Raw genomic sequence first — 26,355 nt, forward strand, 5'->3', positions numbered from 1 at the left:
TGCAGATTTGTAAGCAGCTCTGATTTAATCGTTTCTTCATTGCCAATACTCATGCACAAGTTGTTTATTGATAAATCTTTAGATCATTTCAGTTCCTCATTATATTTTTTATACTCACGGAAGTCAGCACGACTTAGCTTGACTTTTCCTGTAAAAAAGTCAAGCTATTCCTATAGCTCGGAGTACGTTGCCTGTAGCAATTATTCACTGTTAGGGGTTTCGATTGCTATTCAGAAGAAAATGTCAAAATTTTGAGTTCCATAAACAATAAATCCTGAAGTTCACGAAAGAATAATAACATCAGATGTGCAAAGTATCATGGTATGCTGAAGATCCACAGTTAATACCGAGCTCGAATTAATCTTATATATTACTTAATTCTTTCACGAGATTTTGATGATGTCAAGTGCAATCCACCTACACAAATTCCTTGGACTTAACGCTTCCAGTCTTAATACAAGCCGCAGGATATGGAGTTGCAGAATGTGAGCGTTTTATAAGTATTGTACAAATATATTCCTAATAACATACAAGTAAACGCTTTTGAGAATAAAGGAATACGATCGGTAAGGTACTTGAAGTGAAGCGTGGAATAATCAGGATCTGTACATAAAGGTTGACATGAAAATAGTCAGCACGAAAGTAGGGTTTATTAGTGAAGAAAAGTTACTGACAGACATGGGCTTTTTATCACCTGTTTCAAAGATCTTTTCTTCACTCTTTCGGTAAACATTTAAATTAAAGTCCTGCGAAGCTAACAAGTTCGTTATTTCTTAATTGTGGAAGATTTTCTTTACCCCTTCACCGCTAAGTAAAGGATGATTCAGACATAAAATCGGCTTTCACAGTCATTTCATGGATGGGCACTTCCTCAGCATCTCAGCTGACTGTCTTTGTTTATCCTACAGGAATGTCGTTATAAGTGTTTTGTTCAGTTTGCCACGTGATGTCTTTCGTTCTGACACTGTGCCGTTTTGTCAGCCCCTCACTTTTTTCTTCATACGGCTTTAGCGGAACTGTGCCCATTTTTTCACCAAACTATTTCCTTCCATTCCTCCCATATCATAAAGTTACATCAAAACCTCCCGGTCGTTTGACTCCTATGATAATCTTCCTTCTCAAATCAGTAGTACATCGCAGACAGTCTGCTAGAATGGGACATTTCTCGAATTTGTAGCAGACTTTCTGCAATGTACTACTTATAAATTTTTTCAAGACATCTTCCATATGTTTCCCATCTATTTTCATAAAAAAAAAATTGCCTTCATCTCTAGCGATTTTTCCCTCCCATTCTTCTTCATGTCTACAATGTTGCTGATTTGTTGCAAGTGTCTTGTCCTCGCTTATCTTGTGATTCTTCCCTCGCCATTCTGTCATTGCCAACAATTTCGAATGAGCTCAGCGAATCATTCAACAACGTCACACGACTCATCGTCCCTTCTCCAGTTTTCATGTACCTGCTCTATATTTCTGTTGTCAACGTTCACTCACTTCCTTTTATCCCAAACGATCGTCCAAACTTTCATCCATCTGCATTTTTCCGTCGTCACCAGCCAGCACAGCATCGACCTTATTTCTCAGGGATTTTAACCTCACATAATTAAATTAGTTAGCCCATTCCATATTTCAAAAAGCCGAGGCGACATCACGCTTTCCTCAAATCTCTCTGTCTCTCACTCACGTTGTACTACATGATGAGCAGCCGGTCATGAGTATGACAGCCCAACTCGACGCCAGTCGCCAGAGGACAGAAACAGGCAACCCTCCCCCTCATTCCAGGGCGCCTCTACATTTACGAACACTGATCTTCATGGCGTCCGAATAGGAACTCACTACAAAAACTTAACAAGTGTGCGAAGATGGCATTTGGAATATCAAATACAACATGCAGAATTAATAAACAATTTTTATATAAAAAAAGGCAGGTTTAACTGTCTAACTGATGGCTCTTAACGAAATTCCATCCACATCATAACTAAAATCGCTGCATTCTCTTTATGTCGCTATTATTATTATTATTATTATTATTATTATTATTATTATTATTATTATTATTATTATTGTTGTTGTTGTTGTTGCTTTGTTATTGTTTTGTTGTTCTTGCTTTAGTGGAGCAAAAAATTCCACAAAAGTTCATTCTTACTCTCAGTCAAGTCCTAAGTCGTTAACAGTGTTTTTGTTTTTCCGACGTTTTACCTTTCATTTTTTTTATTCCAAACCGTCATTTCTTACCCAACAAGAAAAGTTATAGGAAAACGAAAAATGAGTAAGCAAAAGAAAAGAAATAAATGAAAAGAAAAGAAGAATGGAAAAGAGAAAAGAAAACAGAGAAGGAATCTGGAAATAAGAAGTTGAACTAGAGAGGGAAAAGAATACATTGTTCCTGTTGCCTGGCTGTTTCGATAACCATCAAGAAACACAGCAGATCATCTTTTGACAAGATGTTAACGACACTTCTTACCCATTTACAATGAAGTACTATTGTGAGAAACGAAACTAGTTATACAGTGTATATATATCCCGGGGTAGTCAGGACGTATTTTTAAGAAATCCTCCGCACACGAGGAACACTGTAGTGTCCTCCTTCCGACACCTTTTCAGATTCAAGATACACTCAACACTTTCGGGAGCGATGAAACGTCGCACCTGTTCACCAAACTGTTGACGCGATGTCTAGATGAGGTCACGCGAATACCGCCGACCGACCGACTACTGCCGCCTTACCTTGGTTCTGGTGTACGAGTTGCCAGTTTCTTCCTTTGTCAACCAGTTCAAGCATTGCACAGGTTTTATATCTTTCTCACAAACCTGAGGAATGGACACAGCGGGTTTACATGAGTGTTTTATTTCTAAATTCCTCAGACATCATTATTTCTAATTTCATATTCTTTCAGTGCTTGACTTGGCAAAAGAGAACTTACAGTTAATCTTTCACAGAATTTTAACCGTTGTAAATGGCTTATGTACTTTGCTTATAGCTTGTATTAATGCCGTTTTGTCTTGTTCACTGAAAGCCTGATTTCAGTTTTTTTTTTTATTCAACTACCCCCAGAGAAAGAAATAATGAGTCAAGCCATCGTCTCTCTCTCTCCGGAGGGAAGAGAAATGTTAATCACGAGGAAGAGGCTACTGTGGTTGCGGCCGAAAGCTCATTTGAAGGTTTAGGAAGTGGTCTCCGTCGGCCTCTGCGGAACCTTGAGTGGACCATATCATCATGCAATGGAGAATAAGCAAAGGGTCGGAAGCATCACTTTCGTGTTAATGAGCCAGTCAAGGTAAGCGGATCTATGCTTCTGTGAAAAGACGCAGAGCTAATTTTAACAAAGTTCTATAAACCAACTAAGGAACTCAAGAAAAGGCGAGGTCAATGAAAGCGGTTGTTTTATAGCATGCTTATTCGTTTGTGTGCATTCATATGCGTTATGTTATACTTTTAGATAAGAATTACTTTTCCTAAAAGAGATACATAACACAAGGCAATATATTATTCGTCTCTTAACCAGAGTGCAATAAATTCTAGAACTGCTTCAACTGCTCGGCTGTCACAGATACAACAATGTTCCATAATGTTCGATTCCGGCTATCTTGATTTTTTAAACAAACAGGGTAGAGATAGAAGGAAAAATTAATTTCCATATAGGCCTAATTTCAACATACGGGATCCAGTAAGTGATTAAGGGATATGAAACTCCGGCATGTTCATTGATTTTGGGTTCAGTAATATGCATTCTTGATTCCACGGATTGTGATTAGTATACCGGTAGTTAAGGTTTGTTTGGGCAGCTCGGAAAGCGAACGTTGAAACTTTATGTCTGATATTTCTGGATGTGTAAATAACTACTAAGTAGGTTACTCTTTCCAGCTAGGAAATAGCGGCGGTAGGCATGGCGCATGATGGTTCAGTTACCGATCAGTCACAGTACATGTCCCGGAACCACTGGGTCTTCACCATCCACAACCACAACGCCCAGTTCCAGTTCCGCTGTCGCTTTTGCAAACAGTAGGCTAAGCACCCATCAGTCCTGTTCCCAGTAAAGTGTTTCATTTCGGCCATCCTTTACATCATAACCTTGCCCTGTCAGGGATTAAAGTCGTACAATGTCGACGAGGTCAGCTCACCACGATATATGTTTTGAGGTGACGAGAGCCTGTAAGCCAGAACACTAGAATTGTAGGCACCGGCAGGAGCAGGCAGCATACTGTGAGTAACCTAAGGAAATGATAGCCAAAGATGACGTGTAAACACAATATATCATCAAATGCATACCAGAAATACGAAAGGTTATCAGTGTTTGAGGTGACAAATTGTATACACTGTGTAGCTGTTGCAAATTATGCGACTGTTACATGCCCTATCAATGCTATAAATGTCGGGAATTTGGTCACAGCGCAACAAATTGTAGAAATGACCAAGCTTGCCCTAGATGTGGTGAAAATCACAAATCAAGTGAATGTGCTAGCAGCATCTTCAAGTGTAAAAATTGTGTAAAGAAAGGCCATAGTGAATACTAAACTTAAAACACATATGATGGCAGGAAGTTCACAATACAGTGTGTAAGTGTGTCAAAGATGAAAAATAATACGGATCATGGCGTTGATTATTAATCTTATATGTAACTGAACAAACATACAGGCCGTAGGAAATAAAACTTGCATACACGAAGAAAACAAATTTAAAAAAGAACTAGACTCTCCGGTTTTGCAGGAGCTACGATACTGACGAGAAAACACTGAAAGACAATTATAAGAAGCACTTTATTTTGAAAACGTACGCGAGAGTGAGAATTATCCCTATGGAGAGCTGTACATAAAACCAAAGAAAGTGAACATTCAACAATGTAGGCCCGAGTTAGACTTTTACCTGATTCATAGAAGGGAGCAGAGTCACTGAAGTGGCCAAAGGAAGGATATAGTATTGCGCCACCAATCAGGTATGGAGGTAGGTGAATGTATTTTTAAAACCCTGGCTGTGGCTGGAGATAGTTTTGATAATGCAGTGACATCGCTAGATAACCATTTTATGTCTAAAAAGAATGTATCATATGAGGGGCAAATTTTCAGGCAGGCTTGCCGGGGTGTCCCAAAATATGGATTCTTACCTGACTAGGCTAAGAAATTTGGTTAAATCAAGTGAGTATCCCTCAGCTTAAGTGATTCTAATCTTTGAGATCAGATAATTGAAAAGTGTTTTTCTAATCAGTTAAGAGTTAGAGTTTTGAGAGAAACTTGACATTAGGTAAGATAGTGGAAATGGCGGTAATTTTTCGGAAGACTCCATCCAGCCATTGCGAAAGACTTGCATGAAAAGGTGACGGTACTAGGAATTACAACTGGTGGCAAAGAGGTCAACCTAGGCATAATCCAGTATGTTAATGTAGCAAAAGACTTACCGGCTGAGACACATGATGATGATCATTTTAACGACCACTATCAATTTCATGCCAAAAATGTAAACAAAATATCCAGTGTATTCAGATTTAATGTCAGTAATGTAGGCTACCTGTTGAGTTTCTGATTGATTCTGGTGCTTCCTGTAACATTATTACTGCAAGTGATTTTGAAAAGTTAAGTGAGTGTAATTTGGCAGATTGTAAAAACCATTTACACCCTTATGGTGTGAAGAGCCCAAACAGATTTCATTGTTGTTGAGAAAAATGTCATTGATAATAATTTACTTGGAACAGATACAGCCATAGTATTAAATATATTAAGAATTGGTGAGGATGTGAACAAATAAAAGCAAGTACTGTATGTAATAAGTATTCAAATTTAAAGGTGAAATATGAACAGGGATGGTTTGAAGACCATCTGATTGAGTGGGGGGGCTGTAAAGATAATTTTGACCAACTTAGTAATGTTTTGACCCAGGTGAACTACTGTAGACACAATATATATCCTATAGGTAATGTTATGTATAAAAACCAAATTTTTTATGGTTTTTATTTTTTATACAACACTTTCCCCGAGAGTATTTTATAATGCAAAGGAAATGAAGATTATGGTTTATTAGTCTGAAAAAAAAAGGCTTATGTATGTGTAATTTCTTACGTACATACACACTCATATATAGGCTATATACACACTATACAGGTGTGTATTTATACAACAAATACTGTCCATTTTTTACCAACTCAAAATCAACATCGGGGGTAACTGTCCCCAACCCCCAGGCAGGCCATCCCTGAGTATGAATCTTGTTTTTCAGGTCATGGTAATTTGCCTGATTTCCAGTTGGAATTGCATGTAAACCCTAATGTAAAACGTGTAGCACAACCTTTGAGGAGAATTCCTTTTAATATAAGGGAAAAGATTGAGAAAACTTTATTATTTTTTAGATTTAGATATTATTAGCCAGTTTCAGCTCCTGTTTTTGCCCCAAACCAGGTAACTTTGATGAATTGAGATTGTATGTTGATATCTATCAGTCTCCTGATCACATGATGTTGTGGGTTTGTTTCCTTATGGGAACAAATGACAAATTAAACAGAAGTTCGTATTTTTCCTAACATACAAACCTACAACATCATGTAACTTTAATTATCCTCGTCGTTCCACCCCTCTGCCCGATTCTGTCCTGTCCTCCTTTGACGAATGCACGGCACAGTGTCACTTTGGTTTATTCATAATTGAGGGTGTGAAGTCCTGGATGTGCCTTAAATAGCTAGTGCTACACTTCCAAGCAAGTCTGTTCATTGCTGTCTGCACATGCGTGTCTAAGCATATCCTGATAACTTGATGTTGTGGGTTTATATGTTAGAAATAATACAAATTTCTGTTTAATTTGTCATTTTTGTAGGATTGTGAAGGAGTCAGAGTATTAACTGATGACATAATTGTGTTTGGTAATGATGTTAAAGAGCATGACAATAGGTTGGAAAAGGTATTGGCAACATTGTGTAATAGAAATTTAACTCTAAACCCAGACAAATGTAGTTTTGGTATAGAAAAGTTAATTTTTATGGGACATGTTTTCTCAAAGAATGGCATTGAATGTCCTGGTGATAAAATTAAAGCTGTAATTAAGGCTAAAATGTCTGGGAATGTAAATGAGGTTAGTAGTTTCTGTGGTCTTTTAAATTAACGTACTGTGGTAGGTTTATCCATAATTCGTCAACTGCAGAAGAGCCTTTAAGAAGGTTAACAAGAAGAATGTAACTTGGCAGTGGGGAAATGCAGGAACATTTATTTCAGGAATCAAAAAAAGAGGCTTACATCTGCTGAAAGTGTGGCATATTTTAATCCTGTATCACATACCCAAGTGATTGTAGGTGCTAGTTCAGTTGGACTTTGAGCTATTTTAGTACAAAAACAAAGTGATGGATGTTTCAAACCAGTAATATATGCTAGTAGGTCATTGACAGATGTTGAACGTCATTACTCAGACAGAAAAGGAGGCACTTGCTGTTGTATGGGCTTGTGAGAGGTTTAGATTGTATATTTAAGGTATTCATTTTGAATTGATAAGTGATCACAAACCAATTGAAATACTCCGTTCTCCCAAATCAAAATCACCTTTGCATATTGAAAGATGGTTCCTGAGACTGCAGGCTTTCAACTCCAAAGTAAAATACAAACCAGGAAGGACTAATGCAGCTGATGCATTGTCTAGAATACCCTAACCAGATATTCCTAAAGGTAATGTAGCAGAGGAATATGCTTATTTCATTGCAAAAAGTGCAACACCTATTGCCTTAAGTACTATGGAAATTGAACAGCAGTCTGTAGTTGGTGTGGAGTCGAGTCAAGTTCGAAAAGCTGTTAGAGCTGGTGATTGGAACAAAGTTCCAGCTTTTAAGCGTGTTAAAGAGGAAGTATATATCCTTGGTTGTTTACTATTAAGGGGACAAGCAATTATAATTCCTAAATCTTTGAGAAAACGGATTCTTGATTTGGCCCATGAGGGACATCAAGGTATTGTAAAGTGTAAATGTAGATTAAGACAAAGTTTGGTGGCCTGGTATAGATGAAGGGGTGGAAAATTATGTAAAGAATTGTAAAGTAAGTTTATTAATGAGTAGTAACTACAGGCCAAAACCATTGAAACCAACTTCTTTACCAGAGAGACCATGGCAACATACAGTATTGGGATAGATATATGCGGTCCTTTGCTGAGTGGTGAAATTTTTTTAGCTGTAGTAGACTATTATTCTAGATGGTTGAAGTAGGAATATTTTATTCCACCCATACTACCAATATAGTAATATGTCTGGATAATTGGTTTACATCTCATAGTTTGCCAGAACTCATTGTGACAGACAATGGTGTACAATTTACTAATGCTGAATTTAAAGACTTTTTAGTATAAATGTTATATGACATAGAAAAGTAACACCATATTCACCATAGACCAGTGGTGAAGAGGAAAGACAAAATTGATCAATTGTGAAGGCTCTTAAAACCAGTAGAGCTGAAGGTAAAGAATGGGGGAAGGACCTTAATACTTTTTTTAAAAGCTTATAGATCTACTCCACATTCTGTAACCAATGTTAGCCCCACAGTACTTATGTAGGATAGAAAAATTAGAACACAATTGCCTGAGATACGTTTAGAATATACTGGTTGTGATGATGAAACTAGAATAAGAGACAAAAAATGTAAAGAAAAAGGGAAAGAGTATTTAACTTAGTGGTTATGCAACAAAATAGAAGAAACAAGTTGTCACCAAATTTCTTCAGTGAACCTTATAAAGTTATTGAGAAAAAGAGTAACAGTGTGCAAGTTGAAAGCACTGATGGAATACAAAGGAGGAGAAATGTGATTCATATGGAAAAAATGAATTTTGAAAATGAAAGAGAGATATTTGAGTTTTGGAATGATTGTAAAGAACCTGATTTTCATGGCAGAAATGATGCCGAGTTCAATTTAGATGGTGCAGAGTCAGGTGAAGAAGAACCAAATGTTGTACTCCAAGATCATGATGATAGTCCTATATTAAATAGACCAACACCCAGTAATTCTAATGTTGAAAGGTCTTCTACAGTAAGGAAACCTCCCAGTTATTTAAAAGATTATATAGGTAGTACATTATTTTGTTTATACAGTACAGTATATTATCCATGTATGATGTACTGCAGGGGGTACTTACTGTACAGTGACTTGATTTCTATAACATTCTGTATTCTGATTACGGAATGTCCATAAGTGTAATATTTTCTGTGAAGAGTTTCTGATTTAATGTTTTGTATTGAAAGTAATACTGTAGATAAGTTTTTCAATATTTTCTGAAGCAATCTGAATACAGTACTGTACATATGAAATATATGAAATAAGATGTATGAAAGCTGGTGAATTCAGGTTTATCTTTTTGCTCTATTCCAAGAAAAGTTTGAGTTTAGACATTAAGTACTATATTGGAATGTCATACTTAAAATACAATAATCTCATGTTAAGTTCTAGTTCCAGTATAGTATGCTAAAAAGGGGAGGGATGTAGTGTATGTATTCCTTAATGTTTTAAAAGAAGTTTTCTGTAATATGCTGTATCCATAACTCTTGGGAACATTCTGTGTACTGTATTGATACCATTTTGTTGTTGTTGCTGTATAGAATGGAACTTGAGTGTTTCATCCCAGCCATCCTTCATAACCTTGCCCAGTCAGGGATTAAAATCGTACACCTGTTGGGCTGAACATGGACGTGTCCAACCATTCAAAGAGCCACTAAAAGACTAATTATGGCAATTCAGCTCAGGCTTGCTCTCTTTCAAGAAAACAAGGTCATTCTTTGTTACCTAGGTAGACTTTGTATGGTTTTTGCATCAACCCTGGTTATAAGTGGCCTGACTGGAGTTTTGCTTACCACGATATAAAGCCACCATCCTAGCTTAGGTCATCTTCGGTAAACCCTGCATGGTTTTTGCCTACCAAGAAAACACAGCCACTAACAGTCTAAATACAGCCTGTGGCTCTGGCTTGCTTGATTTTGAGACCTTCAAGGATTGTAAGAATGGCACAAGAGACCTGAGCATATTCTGAACAATCCCCTGGTGACTAATGAACTAACTATGGCTGCGCCTGCTGTTATCGAGACATGCTTGTAAGGAAAAAATACTACAGAATATCCATGGATGAAGTAGCTAACTAAAACACCACAAACCTCCATCTACCCACCTTCTCATTGACAGAGAGCAGAAATACAATTACACCTCGGAAATGTTATGAGTTCTACCAAGAATACATATTATGTTCTCATAGCTATTCTGGTTACCCCTCTTCCCCCACGATCTGCACTGGCTGGACATTCAAGTTGATAGCATTAGGTATAAGAACTACAGAACTTCTTAATAGCAGAGTTCTCCCTCCTACCCCCTACCTTCATACAGCAAAGCAAGTCTCAAATGTCCAGCCATGTCATGTAATTAGAAGAAAAATACAGTGCTTCAGTTCAACAGAAAAATTTTGGTATTTGCTTCAAGAAAGGAACTGTTTAAAGGGCAATCCCTGACTACTGCTACAATGAGTGTGATCATTTATATGCTTCTGTTACCCCCTGGGATACATCACTGTTAAAGGCAGTATTTATAACTTTTATTTGAATCACACTGATCTGAAGAAAACCCTTCCTTGCACATTGCGTGACAAAATTGGTGACTCACCATGATATTTCAAGTGGCAATGCTTCAATTAGAATTTAATGTGTTAGCCTAAAGTATAAGTCTTTTAGCATGGAAGCAACAGAGATAGCAGTCCCAGAATGAAGGGGTATTATGAAGGCACAGCAAGATCAGGCTTGTGTGGAGCAACTAGCAGTAAGAGGCTGAAAGGCAGATTGCCCAGATTGATAAGAAGCATGGTGACATGCTTCTTCTTGAAAGATTTGAGAGGTTTACAGAGAGCCAAGGTTGGCATAGGGATGAATGGGGTATTTGTTTCAGACCATTATTAAGAGATATTTCAAAAGCAAAAAATTGGATTATTTAGTAAACTTATCACGGAAAAGTATACCAGCACACGTTCAATTAAGAAGACTATTTCTCAAGAAAAGAATATTAAAAGACACTGGGAAGATGATGAAGCTCGATAAGCTTAGAAGTTCATGGGATAAGTTTTAGTGCAGGGGTTCCCAACCTGGTGCTCACGAGCACCTCTGTGCTCTCTGGTGGTCTGGCAGTGCTCTTTCTAAGTTGTTAAAATTGTGCTCGCAAGCACCAACTCTTCGAAGGCCTGACTGCCGAATTTAAAATACCCTTCCGTCTTTATCGTTTTATGTATATAACACTGCTTGCGAGTTGCTCTGGCAAACACTGGTGAGGCAAATATAGAAAAGCTAGCCAAAGCAGTTCAGCATCAGGGTTTTCACTGAATCCACAAACTAGCAGAAAGGTGGACTTGTTTTAGTATTATCATAAATTTTTCAAATGTCCAAGATTTGAAATAATTTTCTTTGTAGTTTTCCCATGTAAAGTATATCACAACATGATTAACGTAATGAGGAATATAATTGACAATAAGCAAACGGATGTTTTGGTTTGTTATTTAACAATAAAACTCATTTATTTACATTTTCAGATATCAATATAGTATGACTTAAGAGGTAAACATATTACTGTGAATCGTGTGCTGCTGAAGTACTATGGTATCTATGACAGTTATGTAAAATATGTCTGATTGGTGAATATCAGTAACTTTGAATAACCACCCAAGCAGTAAAAATTCGCTTTTGAATCTTAAATGCAAGTACTGTACTGTAATTTAAAATTTTTGTTACCTTTAAATAAACGAAGACTAAGTTTTTCATTTAATAATTGGACTGCTTCTTAATTCCCAAACTATAAAATTATTGTGGTGCTTTCACAGTTATCCAGAAAACAGGTGGGTGATCATCAGCTTAAAAAGGCTGGGAACCCCTGGCTTAGTGGAACACCAGAAGCCAGTGCAGAAGTCTAGTGGGAGTATCTAGAGACCCAAGGACTACAAAATAGCCAAGCAGAAGCAGATGGACAGGAGTGGAGGTAGGTATTTTGTGTCCCATGCCAAGACAAAATATGTGTGGATGTTAAGAATTAGTAAAAGGCAGCCAGTGCTATGGTAAGAGAACTATCAGGATTTGTGAAGATGTTGACATAGCTCAGTTGTAAGGCTTCTGAAAAGATGGTAAGGTGAACCTGGCAGATGGAAGAGAACTAACTGTTGTGTTAGGAGTATGCAGATCTGAAGAGTAAGGGAAGATTAGGTAGGCAAGGAGAAAGTCCTGAAAGTTACAGTTTGTACAAATGCAGCTTTACATTGAAGTTTGGTAACCGAGAATCAAATGAAGGATAAGAAATTGGCTGTGCAGTCACTGATATGACCATCAGTGTAAATCCAGTTTCTAAAGATTGTGAACAATCCATACTTTGTGGAAAAATTATGTGCCATATCTAGTCTCAGCACATAAAGCTTAGGCTGAGATCTTTGACCGACAACCAAGAGGGTGAATCAGTGGAAAGTGAGTGGGTATGGATCTGGAAAAGGCTGTAGCCCAACCCAAAAGAAATGCATCATCAAGTGACTGACAGTAGCTTCTAGTGTCCTACTGTAGGTGCAGAGCAGCTAAAAGAACCAAGGAGAAGGATACCATTTTAGCCAAGCAGAGGCAAGACCCAAGAATGGCACAGAGCACAAGACCATGGTGAAGGGACTTTTGAATTAAAGATTATTAATGGAATATAGTATCAAGTTCTCCAGGGCAAGGTGACTGGAGAAATGAGGCAAATCTTAGTGCCTAAATTACATTGTAACAAGTAATGAAGGTTTTCTTTGAATTCATTGTCAGTGGTCATCTTGGGCCTAAGAAGACTTGTCTGTTTATCCAGCAGTTTCTATTGGCTGGGAGTAATTGCAGAAGTCACCAGATTTTGCAGGTCCTGAGAAATTTGCCACTGAGGGGCTGTACCAGAAAATACAGTACCACTAGGAAAGGTGTCATTATGCAATGGGGGAGCCATTCATGAAAATAGTGATAGGCCTAATTGAACATAACATCACTAGTGTTGGAGAGGAGTGACAGGTGGAGGTTGACATTACTACAAGGTACCTAGAGGTAGTAGCACTCATTTAAATAGAAACTGACTATGTAGCAGAGGCACTACCTGAAGTTTTCAGCATGGTGGGATTCCCCAAAGAAATGTTTAGGGACTGATGTGCCCAATTTACTTCTAAAATGATGGAAGTGAGAAGTCTGGTGAGCACCAAGCAGCGTTAACAACTCTGCGTAACATGAAATGTGATGGATTGTATGAAAAAGTCGAATCTCTGTTGAAGATTTGTCAGGAGAGACCAAAGGACTGGGACAGGTATTTACCAGAGATTTTGTTTGTTTATCAAGAAGTATAATATTCAAGCTACTGCATAGAAGACTGTATAAAAAAGATGATTCTTAAGGATTTATGGCCGAGAGACTGTGATGATGAAGTGACCAAGTCCTACCAGAACACCTTCTCATGCTTGCCAGGACTAATGGAAAGCCTCTGACACTTCAAACAGCACTTCATGGACCTGAGGAATTAGTTGCCTGAAAGACGACATATAGATCAACAACAGACAGTGAGTTTGTATGGCATTGCTATGACAAGATGACCAGAGATCTTAAATTGAGGGTGGGACAGAAAGTGTTAGTGTTTTTGCCAACAGAAGCAAACAAGATGATTTTGCAGAGAAGAGGACCATATGAAGTCAAGAACTTGGTTAATTACATGGACTACAAGGTTGATGTTGGTTGAGAACTGGGGAACATCCAATTCTGAAAGAGTGCTGTTTTGAATTTTGATCACAGAAGGAAGAAGACGTACCAGGGTGACAACATTAGCAATAACCTAAGCAATCAAAAGGAGAAATATATTGCAGTTGTTAGAAGAATATTTACATATTAATCAGCAATCCATAAAAGACTTCACTGCAAAACTCTGCATCGAAGTGATAACAAAGTGGCCAGTTAGAGCAAAAATGTTACCTTAAGCATATGCTATTAGGGAAGATGGGAAGAAGTTGAGGAAATGCTATAAATGGAAATCTTTGAAAGGTCAGTTTCCACAGTAGTGGTGGTGAGGAAGGATTGATCAAACAGGTTTTGTGTATATTTACCTTGACCAAACACAATAACCAGCTTTGATAAAAAACTGTTGGGAAACCCTGAGGATATGAGGGTAAGATTCTGAAACAAGTTTTTTGCCAAGGTGGATTTGAGCAAGGGATATTGACAGATCGTGATGGAAGAAGTGTCAAAGGAGAAGACAGCTTTCCAAGTTTTGAATGGATGTTGCCAGTTCAAGAGGTTTTAATTTGGATTAATGCACTCAGCAGCATCTTTCAATGTGGTAATGAGAAATATGCTAGCTGGAGCTACGAACACTGGCATTTTATAGATGTGTCAACTCATATAGCATCATGGAAAGAACATATCGAAGGACTAAAGGATCTATTCCAAAGAGTGAGGGATGCAGTCTGGCTATTTGACCTTCCAAGTGTTACATCAGATAGCAAGGTGCACTTCCTTGGCCACAAGGTCAGCTGCAGTAGGGTCTTTTTAATGAGATATAATTTATAATTATTAAAGATTTGTCATATTTTATATAGTATATATTTTAAATATAAAATTTTTATATGTATTATTTTTTATGGTTTTTATCTAATATCATTCTTCATTTTTAACATTCATATTTTAACACTGAATTTTACTAGTACAGTAGGCTATGTAGTCATTCACCTTTTCATTATCAATCACATCATTAATTTATGTATTTCATAATCAATCCAATTCTGTAGGATGGACCAGGATGAGGCAAAACTGATGAATATCCAGGATGCATCACCACCAAAGACCAAAGCACAAGTACAGCAAAATCATTCCAAGGACTGACAGGTGGCTACAGGAAGTTTGTGAATAACAGTTAAATCGTGCAGCACCCTTGACCTACCTAGTGAAGAAGGCACAAACTAACAAGATAAAGAGGAAGGAACCTCAACAAAAGGCATTTGAAGGGTTTAAGCAAACTGTAGGAAATTCACTGATACCTATGAATACCAGAATTCAATGGGACTTTCATTGTACAGGCAGGTGCATCAAATGAAAGGCTGGGGTGCATACTCCTGCAAGAGTTTGCAGATGGCATATTTCCCATTGTTATGGTGAAGCCAGTGTCTCATAGATGTATGGGGATTACAGGAAAAGGGAAGGCTTGTGGAAAATTCTTGTCTCCTCTCTCGGTTAACCCGCATTCAGTATGTTCAAAGTGCAGAGGACAGGATTGCTCTAGAACATTAATTTGTCGGGAGTGCAAATCATGGACAATTTCTCAATGGGAAAAGTCTGAACAGCGGGGGGAAGAAGAAACCTTTGTCTACCCTAGAGAAACCTACCCCCTCCATTACCTGCATCCCTTCTCCTGCCATCTTTGCTTCTTCTCCATTGCCTGTCACATCTGGTAGGAATTTCCAGTCTTTTTCTTTCCCTGGTTAGAAGAAACTAATTCATCAAGAAATGATGTCAGCACTTCTATTTTCTTCAATAAAGGAAAGGAAAGTGTTAGTATGACAGATAGCTTGGCAAAGAAAATGGAGAATAGTAAAAGCGGGAGTAAGGAGTGCAGTTGTCTTCCAACTAGCCCAAACTGGGTACCAGTGGATACCAACAGAAAAGAGAGAGGTTCTACCCCTTCCAAGTCACCCAACCTGGTACTGGGTCCCAGTGGTTACTATCAGAAAAGGAGATCTGCTTCTACCAACTCGGTTTTCTCTCCTGATTTGTCGACAAGATTTGAAAACACCGTTGTAACTCTTCCACTGTTTTTAAGAATTACCAGTCTTCTACCCCATCCAAGAGCATCAGATCACGTTCCAGAAGCGTGACTCGGCACATTGCTTCCTCGAGACTTGTTAAAGATGGCAAGAAACTCATTACCTCTCGTGACAGACACCTACCTGTCATTTCTAGGGACACATCCTGGTCACATTCCAGAAGCATGATTTGACTCCAGAGAACGGACCATGAAGCCAAGGACAGGCAGTAATAGGTTCTGTCACCATTTTGGGAGGGAAATGAATGAGGAACTTGAAGTTAGACCACTCCTGTTTAGCTGAACTGTATCACAGGAATGGTTTCAGTCAGGTCTGATCCCCTTAGAGAAAAATGTATGGGAGATGTCTCTGTCTGGATTCACCTTCTTATCATTCAGTGAGGAAAGGTACATCCTCCCCTTCCAGCAGAAACCACTCTTGTCACCAACACCTCTGAAGTTCACCTCCTAAAAGACTCCCCCAAAGCAGAGTGCCCTTCAACAAGAAATTTGGTGCATACTAGACAAGGGGGCTGTAGAGACATGAAAGAAAAGTCGTCAGGTTTTTACAGCCACCTTTTCCTGGTAGAGAAGGCATCAGGGGGTTGGAGACAGTCATAGATCTGTCAACACTGATCTTCAAGTGACTCCTTTCAAGATATAGACACCAAGATCAGTTCTTGCAGTAATCAGAAAAGGAGACTTCGTGATTTCCCTGGATCTACAGGACCCATATCTCCAAATCCTGAGATTTCCTTCTTTCGGGAAATTCCTATGTTTTGTCTCCAGAAAAATCACTTATCAGTTCAGAGCTTTCTGCTTTGGCCTTGCGACAGCTCCCCAAGTATTCACCAGAGTCTTTCAACTGATATCAGAATGGACCCACAAGAGAGGAATTTGTCTATGACGATACTTGGATGATTGGCTCATTCTGGTACCAACAGCAGAACAAGCCAGGAGAAACAGGGACTTAGTCCTGAAGATGTGCAAGACCATGGGAATTTGTATCACCTACAAGAAATTAGACTTAATTCCAACTCAAAACATCAGATACTTAAGCATGATGTTAAACACTCAGAAGTCGAAGGCCTTTACATCACAGGAAAGAATAGACAAGTTCCTGAATATTTTGAACAGCTGCCTCTCCAATCTACTTCAACTGAAGAAGAATTGGCAAATTCTAATAGGTAATCTGGTTTCTTTGGAGAAACTGGTACCAAGGGCAGAGCCCACATATGTTCCTTACAATGGAATTTAAAGGAAAAGGTCAAGGATCAGGGAAGTTCATAAAGGACCTGACTGCCATTACAGAGAGGAACAAGCAGCATTTGCAGTGGTGGAAAGATCCACAAAACCGTTTGCAGGGATTACAGTTAAGCAAGTTAGCTCCAGAGATGCTAGTGTTCTCTGATGCATCCCGAAGGGGGAGGGGTGCCCTCCTAAACGGAAGGTGCGTTAAGGGGCAATGGAGCAGAAAGGAATGTCAGGAACACATCAGTGTCCTGGAAATGAAAGCAGCCTGGTTGGCTCTGTGTATCACCTGGGTGTGTCATGGGCTAGACCAGATGGTAATTGAATTAGAAGGTGGCATTGAACTTTAAAGTGTTGTTTCGATTCTGTTGGCAAATTGCATTATACTACCCACCCTGAGGAATACTATGCTTGTGCCTTGGTGGTAAGAAGTGTGTTCCGAAGTGTGCTTGAGGTGTCTGCATGATGTTGCAGTTGTTTGTTACGGTTTTCTGGTGTGAAAAATAAAAGTGAGAAACATGACGCCTACCCCTGTTCAGAGAGAGAGAGATGCCCTTTCTTTTTATCCGGTAGCAAGTCAGTACTGTGGCATTTATAACAACGCAAAATTCTGCCATAACATATGGTAAGATGTTGACAGTTTGTTTAATGGAGCTTGAAACAATTAAAAGAGAAGCTGTTATATCCTGATAACGTAACTTTTTAACTATTAATCACTTTCCTGCCACGTGTCATCGTTATAAAAGTCATACCCTATTGTATGCCCCTTGTGCTCGCTTAGTTACATTTATTTATAGACCTGAGAGTTCTTTTCCCTTGCAGGCAACAAGTTCTGGGGTGAAATGCGAGTTCCAAGGGTGATGTGCCCGATCAAGTCTAGGGTGAAATCAAGTCCAGTCCCTTGTTTAAAAGAAAATGCAAGACTCATAATATTTTGTCTGGGGAGAACAGCCAGTGTGCAGCAGGACTTCCGCAAGACATGAAAGCATCTCTCCGAGGATATTATACCTTGTATTCTTCTCAAAGGTGTCAGTGTAAGAGAATATTTTCTGAGGTCAGTGTGGAGTTTCGAGAATTGGTGGTTTTTGAGGATGTCTGGCCAAATCTCATGTCTGTGAAACTAGGTTACGTTGTTTTGGTGTTAGTTGATTTTTTTTTGTGCTACCTCATTTTCTTACTAGTATTGTATACAGTAAACCCCCCCATTTTCGCGTTCTCACAATTTGTGGACTCACTGATTCGCAAGATTTCCTGTGGAACGTATCTATAAATTAATTCGCAAAAAATTCGGCAATTCGCAGACTTTTTCGTTGGGAAAAATTCACTGTTTAGTGTATTTTGATGTTACATTCATGACTGAATACATTTTTTATGATATAAAAATGATTTACTAATTTTCAAATATTAAGTTTAATAATAATAATAATAATACTCGAAGATTAAATGTGTAATTCGAAGAGAGAGAAAAACTGGTTTTCTCCCCTCCATTCAGGACGGACCCGACCTCATTAAAGCGAAGATAGTTGCTCAGAATTGATACTATTGAAATATTAAAATTATATTAAAGTACTATTGAAATTATATTAAAATGTATAAGTATTTCAGGATGATAGTATAAGCATTTTTAGAGGGTACACTGTATGAGAAAATAATGATTTATGGTACATACTAATTTTCAGATACTGTATTCATATTAGGTTTAATAAAATTAAATATTAAATAAAATAATAATTCTCTCTCTTTCTCTCATAATAACATTAAATGAAATAATAATTCTCTCCCTAATTTAGACGAGAGAATCTTTCCGACATGTAATATGTACGTATATTTCTTTTGCAAGATAAATTATTTACCTAGTAAGTACTAATTTTCAAATATTAAGATTAATAAAATTATATAATAATATTTTCCATGCATTTGTGTAGTAAATTTTCTAACATTTTAAACAAACAAATAGTGATTCCCAGTCTTTTTTGCCGATTAGAGAAAGGAGGAGGAGGGTAAATGTCAGTTCACTTGACAGTTTGACATATTGGCCAGAGGGGAAGGGGAGTGTTGCCTTCAGAAGCTCAAAGATTTCAATCTTTTGATAAGGTATTATTCTCCTCTCTCTCTCTCTCAGGAAAAGATACTGTTTGTGTGTGTGTTCATAGTTTTAAAAATGTGTGGTAAAGGTATTACACCTTTGGAAGACAAAAAACAAACAAATTTTTTTGTTGTCAGAGAAGTACATGTACCATATGTATACAGTATATTTTTAAGGGTACTAATGTTTAAGATGACTTTTGAAATTATATTAATAATTTCAAAGATTAATAGAGTAATAGGATAATAACTTAAGGTATATTTGATGTAGGATGATACTTTAAGTATACATTTGGTATTTGAACTTTCAAGACGGGTAGTTATAAGTATTTTTAGAGGGGAGTTAGCTAGTGTTCGCGGATTTTAACTTCGTGGGGGGGGTCTGAAACGCATTCCCCGCAAATACGGGGGTTTACTGTATGTGTATACAGTATTATGTCGGAGGCCATTGAAGGGTTAAGGTTATGTTTATGCCCTAGGCCACTGAAGTATTAAGGTTATGTTTATGCCCTAGGCCACTGAAGTATTAAGGTTAATTTTGAGTTCATTAGACTATTCATTGGCTGATTATGTTTCTGTAAGTTGGGCCAGTGCTGGTACCTGAGGCTTAAAGAGAGACATTTATTTGTGTGTTTGTTTGCTTCTTTTTGGGTGGAGACAGATCTGTGATATAGTTATACTTCATGAATGCAGTTTTGTACCTTTAACTTTAGTAGTAGTAGTGTTCTGTAAGCCAGTTTCATTTGTCACCCACAAGCAGTATCAAGGTGGTATTAGTAGAGACCTATGTTGCAAATCATTACCTATCCACATCTCCTTAGAACACGTTACCATACATTCCAGTGCACTTGTTACTTTTCCTATTTTGTATTGTTTGTTTCTTACTGCTGTTGCTGTGCTACAAACACCTCAGCTGGTAGCAGCCTACCCAAAGGGCACAAAATTACTCTTTCTTTACCTTACCTAACCTGTCATGTAAGTTTATATGGATATTGTCCCATTGAGAGTTACTGAATGGGTGGGGAAAGTTAGTACACATATTTTTGGGTATCATCATAGTGGAAGCAAAACCTGCACCCTTACAGCTGCAGTACTACAAGAGGACCTTCAAGGAAAAGACAAGTCATTATGAGCGACATCATCTCAGTCATCGCATACTTGAACAAATGGGTGGGGGGGGGGATGATTTCCTGTGTACTGAATCAGCTAGTGGTTCAGATGCACGAATGGCCAGAAGCCAAGGGACTGACTCTGACCCCCAGATACATTCCAGGTAAGAAAAACGTTGTGGCAGACACTGCGCAGGTCAAATCAGACAGTGGGAACAGAATGGTCCTCGGAACAATCAGTAGCGAACAGACTGTTCAAGTTGTGGGTGGGCTCCACACTTCATCTGTTCGCAGTGTCAAAGAATCACAAGCTACCCCTGTACTGCTCTCCAGACAAGAAAGCCACAATGCAAGATGCATTTCAACATCAGTGGGACAACTTGGATGTTTAAGTGTTCCCTCCATTCAGCCAAATCCCAAGAGTACTCAACGGGTGCTTCAGCTCCCAGGGACTAAGGATGACGTTATTAGCTCCAAAGTGGCCCCAAGCAGATTGGTAGGCAGATCTTCTCCACCTGCTTGTAGACATTCCCAGATGTCTTCGAACAGTAGCCTCCCTCCAACTTCATAGTTGGAGAAAGAAAGGCTTTTCAAGAAAAGTTGCAAGTCATTGCCAGCTGTTAAACAATCCTCCTTCAAAACAGCTTTAAAGGATGTAGCTGATTTCCTTCTTTTTCTGAGACATGACAAAAACCTCTCTGTGTCAGCAGTTTTTAAAGCAAGAAGCATAGATTTGTCAACGTCTTTGGAAATTTCAGATATGATGAAACATTTTGAGAAGATTTGTTCCCCCAGGGTGCTGAAAGCACCCGAATGGAGTGTAACAAAGGTTCTGGCTTCCTTGACTCACTCTCCTTATGAACCAGTCAAGACTGCTTCGGACTGGGACTTGACTTTAAAAACAGTGTTCCTCCTAGCTTTGGCATCAGCAAAAAGAATGGGAGAAATTCATGCCCATTCATATGATGTCACTCATACCTGTGGTTGGACAGAATTGGCTTATAATTTTCTTCTGGACTTCATTGCAAAAACAAAACCCATCTTCACATGACCCGAGGTTTGATGTCTTTTCTATTCCCTCTCAAGGAATTTGTGGGTAACAAACAAAAAATGTTGCTATGCCCAGTCAGAGCTGTGAAAGCTTACCTGAAACTTACAGCCTCCCTACAACCAGCCAAACATAGACTGTTCTTAAGGCCAGGGAGGTCTAAAAAGGAGATTTCTAAGAACACGATCTTCTGGCTAAGAGAAGTGATAAGAAAGCCTACGGTTTGGATGGATTTGCAAGTCCTGCCCCGACAAATATCAAGGGACATAACATCAGAAGTATAGGTCCTACAGCTACCTTTAAGAAAAACTATGCCATAGGACAGATTGTGTGTGCTGGGATTTGGAAGACAAACTACCTTTACATCTTTTTTACCTTTGACACCTTCACCTTGGGTCCGGTTGTAGCAGCTCAGCAAGTGGTGTAACGAAGAACGGCCTTATAGCTCCATGAAGACGTAAAGCTGGGCTTAGGCTCCTTTACACCTCTTAGATCTCAGGAACTGGTATAAATGGAGTATGGCCTCAGGCTCCTTCACGCCTCTTAGATCTCAGGAACTGGTGTAATTGGAGTATGGCCTCATAGCTAAGTTGGGACATAGAGCTGGGCTTTTAACTCCATCACACCGCTTAGATGTCTCATGAAAGCCAGAAAAGCAAGGAGTGAGTACTGTTCATTATATGTTTGCATTTATTAAATTATCATTTCTTGCTATTTATGTTTTTTGGAGAGATCATTCTCCCTCGTCTCTGTGAGTCTCCTGTCATATGATGTAATGGGTTTGTTTCTCATGTTGGAACAAATAAATTAAAAAGTTATTTCTCCTAACAAAACAAACCCACATCCTATCTTTCAAGTTACCCTCCTCATTCCACCCCTCTCTGCCCAATCTCTCTCTCACCTTGTGTGTATGTGGCATAGTGACACTCGGGCAAATTTACAGTTGGAGTCACATAGGACTCAAGTAGCTAGTAGTATTCAAAGGAAGCTTATTCATTGCTGTCTGCACATGTGTGCTTAAGGATATCTTGTCATAAGATGTAGTGGGTTTGTATTGTTAGGAAAAGTACACATTTCTTTTTACTTTGTTATTTTTGTTGTCTATTGGTTGGTTGCGTCCATAAGTCCACATCAGTTCTGTTAGTCTTTTCAACAGTTTGCCACCACTATGTTACTTTATGCTAGGAAGGCAATCCTAATGAGATATCCTCAGATAGTTCTCTAATACTTTGGGAACTATAGAAAATAAAAAACAAGAGGTCTAATTGGTTGAGTCCAGAAGTCCACATCAGTTCTGTTAGTCTTTTCAACAGTTTGCCACAACTATGTTACTTTATGCTAAGAAGGTAATCCTAATGACATATCCTCAGATGGTTCTCTAATGCTTTGTTTCTTTTATTTTCCATAGTTCCCAGAGGTCTAATTTCAATGTTTTTTACACCGAATGAAAAACATAGTTTACTGTTTCTGTACTATGGAAAAGCATAATGAAATGGAAGAAATTTCAGGATAAAAGAGGAAAAGACTGACCTGAATGGTCCTTAATAAACATCTATGACAAACCCAATGATCTGGTTTAAATATTCAATGATATAGTTTCCTTTTTTTTTATTCACAAGCCAGTGGCTAATTTTATAATATACACTTTGAATTCTGTCATATCATCAAGGACTATGAAAACTGACTGATGTACTGTACTGGAAGTCCTTATGATTCCATGTAATCTGCAAACAATCTCCGAAGCTTCCTTGGCAAAACCCTGAAACAAAATCAATGACACTGATTAGCTTGTATTTACTTTATTTATATTTTGGTTAGTAATCTAATGAATATAGAATCCTTAACTTAGGGCTGCGATGCACCCAATACTCGTACTACCACATTTACTGAAAGTCTTGCAAAAACATTTCATGGCTTGTAAACAGTAAAACCATGCACGTGAACAAAGCTGACTTGAAAACCTCTGGACAGATCCCCAGAAATCAGTTTGTTAAACAAAATCCATTCCTACTAACAGCACGCGCTATCGGTACTAAGGCTTCAAATAGTTACCAGAATAAATTAAAAACATGAAAGTTATAAGGGGTAAAAAATGTCAACATACAGAATTTGTACAGTTAATGCAGTAACAACCAAATCTAAGAAAAATAAAGAAGATTGCATTTATAAGATAATTCAAGAACCTCACAAAAGTAATCTACACATTTCTGCTAATTTGCATCCATTCCAGGATTGTCACTTTAACTCTGGTATGACAAGAATGATGAATTTCAAGGTTTAAAGTTTAAGCTGAGGGCATCATGGGAAACTTGATTAAAACAAGAGGCCTGTGCAGATAATTTACAGAACTTAATTTTTCTTTGTTTTACACCCCTTATAAACAGAGGGATTTTGACCCTTCTCTGAACAACAAAAAAAGAAAAGGTGATGAAAGTTGTAGATCTGGTTTTATATATATACACATTCCATACAGTTTAATGGCTAAATATCCTTTACAGAAAAAATTAGGTCTAGTTCTATACAACTTTCTGTGGTGAACGAATGTCACCAAGAATGAAGATCTGTAATGTTTTGATCTCTGAGGCTTAACCAACATAAAGGTGATATCAAAAACAATTCTCTACACACATTATAATTACTGTATTCTGCCAAATGGGTCAGATTAATTTTGTGACAAAATAAGACGAGACTAGCCAAACAAGATATCCAAAAATGATCTAAACCATAGTTACTGCTGTCTGGAAACAAGGAAACTATAGTTACTGCTGTCTGGAAAAAAGGAATTCCCTTTTGAGAAACTTTATCTTAGAATGTTAAGATCCTGAGAGCTAGCTCACACCCAGAGAGGGAACTATCCTCTAACAGAAGTAGGAGAAAATATCTAATGTCTCATTAACTCCTCAGGCAAAGCATGGGGAAAGAAGCACCAACAACCACATAAATCAAGAGTTTACAGGTAAGATTACAACTTGTGATGTCTTAGCAAGGTCAGGGTGGTAAACTGCTGCAGGAATCAAATATTGTATGTAAATAAAAAAAATGAATAGGCCATCACCACAACAGTTTATTTTGGTGTCAGATTATTACTAAATTCTTCCAGTTTCTTGTACTGAAATACAGTATCAGCCTTCATTTCAGCAAGGATGGAGGCACTGAAACCTATAACATTAGTGGGTTGAATGCAAGATGCTCAAAACGGCTCCTAAATCAATTTTTTTTTTTTTCCAACTCTGCCTGACTTCTTACCTCATTGTCTCTCTCTCTCTCTCTAATTCTTAATCAAGGCATTGAAGTGTCACTAAAGGTTTGAAAATGTTTGTGATTTATATTCTCATCTTTCCTCTTTTTTTTTTTTTCCATCCCTTCTATGCAATCATTATTGTTTATAATCAAGCATATCCACCTTCTCTGTTTTCTCATAGAGTCAATAATCAGAATCCTAGAACTAGGCAGAGTATCAAAATTATCTTATTTTGGCATTGCTCATGTTATTGACAGTTTATTACTTTATGTTATGCGAAAGGCTCAAGTAAAACTGTATAGGTGGACTTGTGAGAGCCTGGCTGAATAACTTCTCAACTGAACGTCCAAATATCACTGTTGGAATGCTATCCAAACCAGCCCTATTCCTATCTGTCCTCGGTCCAGTTCTCTATATTATAAAGATAAATCATACTGCTAGTACCCCTCAAAACTCATTTAGATCAATATTCACTAATAATTCTTGCCTCTCAGCGACATCGTACTCAAGAAAATTGTAAATATTTCAAAATAAATTAGATAATGTATTTGACCTCTGTTTTCAAGGAAACAAGGCAATCTTTAAAAGGGAACTAACAGTTAATATAAAACTAATCAGAAAATCACAAGTGCATAATTTAAAAAAAACTAAAAATAACAATTTCACTGACTTCTTACTAAAAAATCATTCTAAAAAAATAAGCATCTATACATAATTAATGCATATATTTTAAATCCCAGGATCTTATTACAGTTAAAACAAATCACTTTTGAAAACTAACAGAACAATAGGTACTAGGGGGAATGACGTGCACACACAAATCCTCATCACCTAATTCACACTGACAACTAGATATATGCAAACTTGTTTGGTTTAATAAAAAATTAAAGATTTAACTCTGCTAAAAAATGAAAATCTTAATGATGAAATGAATTATTTGGATACCTACCTAAAGTTAGTGTATTCCTTCACATCATTGGGTGCGATTGGTATTTAAATAACACTTAGCTAACCCACTAGGCTGTCTCTGTAATCACCTGTTTCCACCTTGTGGTGTTGGAATGTTTACATTCTTGTCAGAATTCCCCATGACCACCCACTGAGATGTGAGCCCTGTAAGGGGGTAGTGCTGTTAGTGCACCTTGTGCGGTGCACTGTAGGCACTATCTAGAGTTCTTTGTAGTGTGCCTTCGGCCCTTAGCTGCAACCCCTTTTGGTCCTTTTACTGTACCTCCTTTCATATTCTCTTTTGTCCATCTTGCTTTCCACCCTCTCCTACCAACTGATTCATAGTGCAACTGCAAGATTTTCCTCCTGTTACACCTTTCAAACCTTGTCCTGCCAATTTCCATTTCAGAGCTGCATGACCTAATAGGTCCCAATACTTGGCCTTTGGCCTAAATTCTATATTCAATTCAATTCACCAAGTTGTGGGAAGGCTGGGTGGGTTTCCACTTTGACAGTAGGTAAGTATCCACATAATTTTATCATAAAAATTTTCATTATTTGGTTTGGATCTTACCTCTTGTTAAAGTTAGCTGACTACAACATTGGATAAGGATGGTGGGTCAGTGCAGCCAGAGAAACATCTGCTCAGCCAAGCTAACTAAAAGCTTTTTAATGAGGGGAAAAAACTTCTAAACATTCCTGCCTGTTGTGTGATCTTTACTGATAAGTACTGTTGCCAGACACTGAAACTACAACAGGGTGTGAGGCCCTTGTAGTGAGACTTGTCAGAGGATCTTTACAGGGAAAAAGGGCTATCTTGTAGGGTACTACTGACTCCTTTGTGTGAGTAGAAAGCCCATAACTGACAGTCCGAAACTAAAAACAAGAACTATCTTCAAATATGACGGTGCCATACTATACAC

At 38.0% G+C, this 26,355-nt stretch overlaps 1 protein-coding gene and 1 long non-coding RNA gene across 5 annotated transcripts in view; one reads left to right on the forward strand and one right to left on the reverse strand.

Moving 5' to 3' along the window:
- The first annotated feature begins 2,951 nt into the window (after positions 1-2,951).
- On the forward strand, positions 2,952-22,642 carry LOC136835266 (uncharacterized). Of its 3 annotated transcripts, none has more exons than XR_010852072.1 (4): positions 2,952-3,275; positions 3,863-4,939; positions 11,795-11,949; positions 17,824-22,642. It is a non-coding gene; the product is annotated as an uncharacterized lncRNA (long non-coding RNA). The 3 variants fall into 3 exon arrangements; XR_010852070.1 differs by lacking the exon at positions 17,824-22,642 and adding an exon at positions 14,741-15,683 and having other exon boundaries at positions 2,953-3,275; XR_010852071.1 differs by lacking the exon at positions 17,824-22,642 and adding an exon at positions 14,741-15,683 and having other exon boundaries at positions 2,963-3,275; positions 3,863-4,201.
- A 194-nt stretch (positions 22,643-22,836) lies between these two features.
- LOC136835265 (epidermal retinol dehydrogenase 2-like) overlaps positions 22,837-26,355 on the reverse strand; it is a 60,961-nt gene continuing 57,442 nt past the window's right edge. For both annotated transcript variants that reach the window (XM_067098547.1, XM_067098545.1), the window contains one exon: positions 22,837-23,002. In XM_067098547.1, the coding sequence (XP_066954648.1) occupies positions 22,951-23,002 (52 nt within the window). In that variant the 3' untranslated portion in view covers positions 22,837-22,950. The remainder of the gene's footprint in view (positions 23,003-26,355) is intronic.

Source organism: Macrobrachium rosenbergii, chromosome 55 (genome assembly GCF_040412425.1).
Source record: "Macrobrachium rosenbergii isolate ZJJX-2024 chromosome 55, ASM4041242v1, whole genome shotgun sequence".
In the NCBI taxonomy this organism is placed as follows: Eukaryota; Metazoa; Arthropoda; class Malacostraca; order Decapoda; family Palaemonidae; genus Macrobrachium; species Macrobrachium rosenbergii.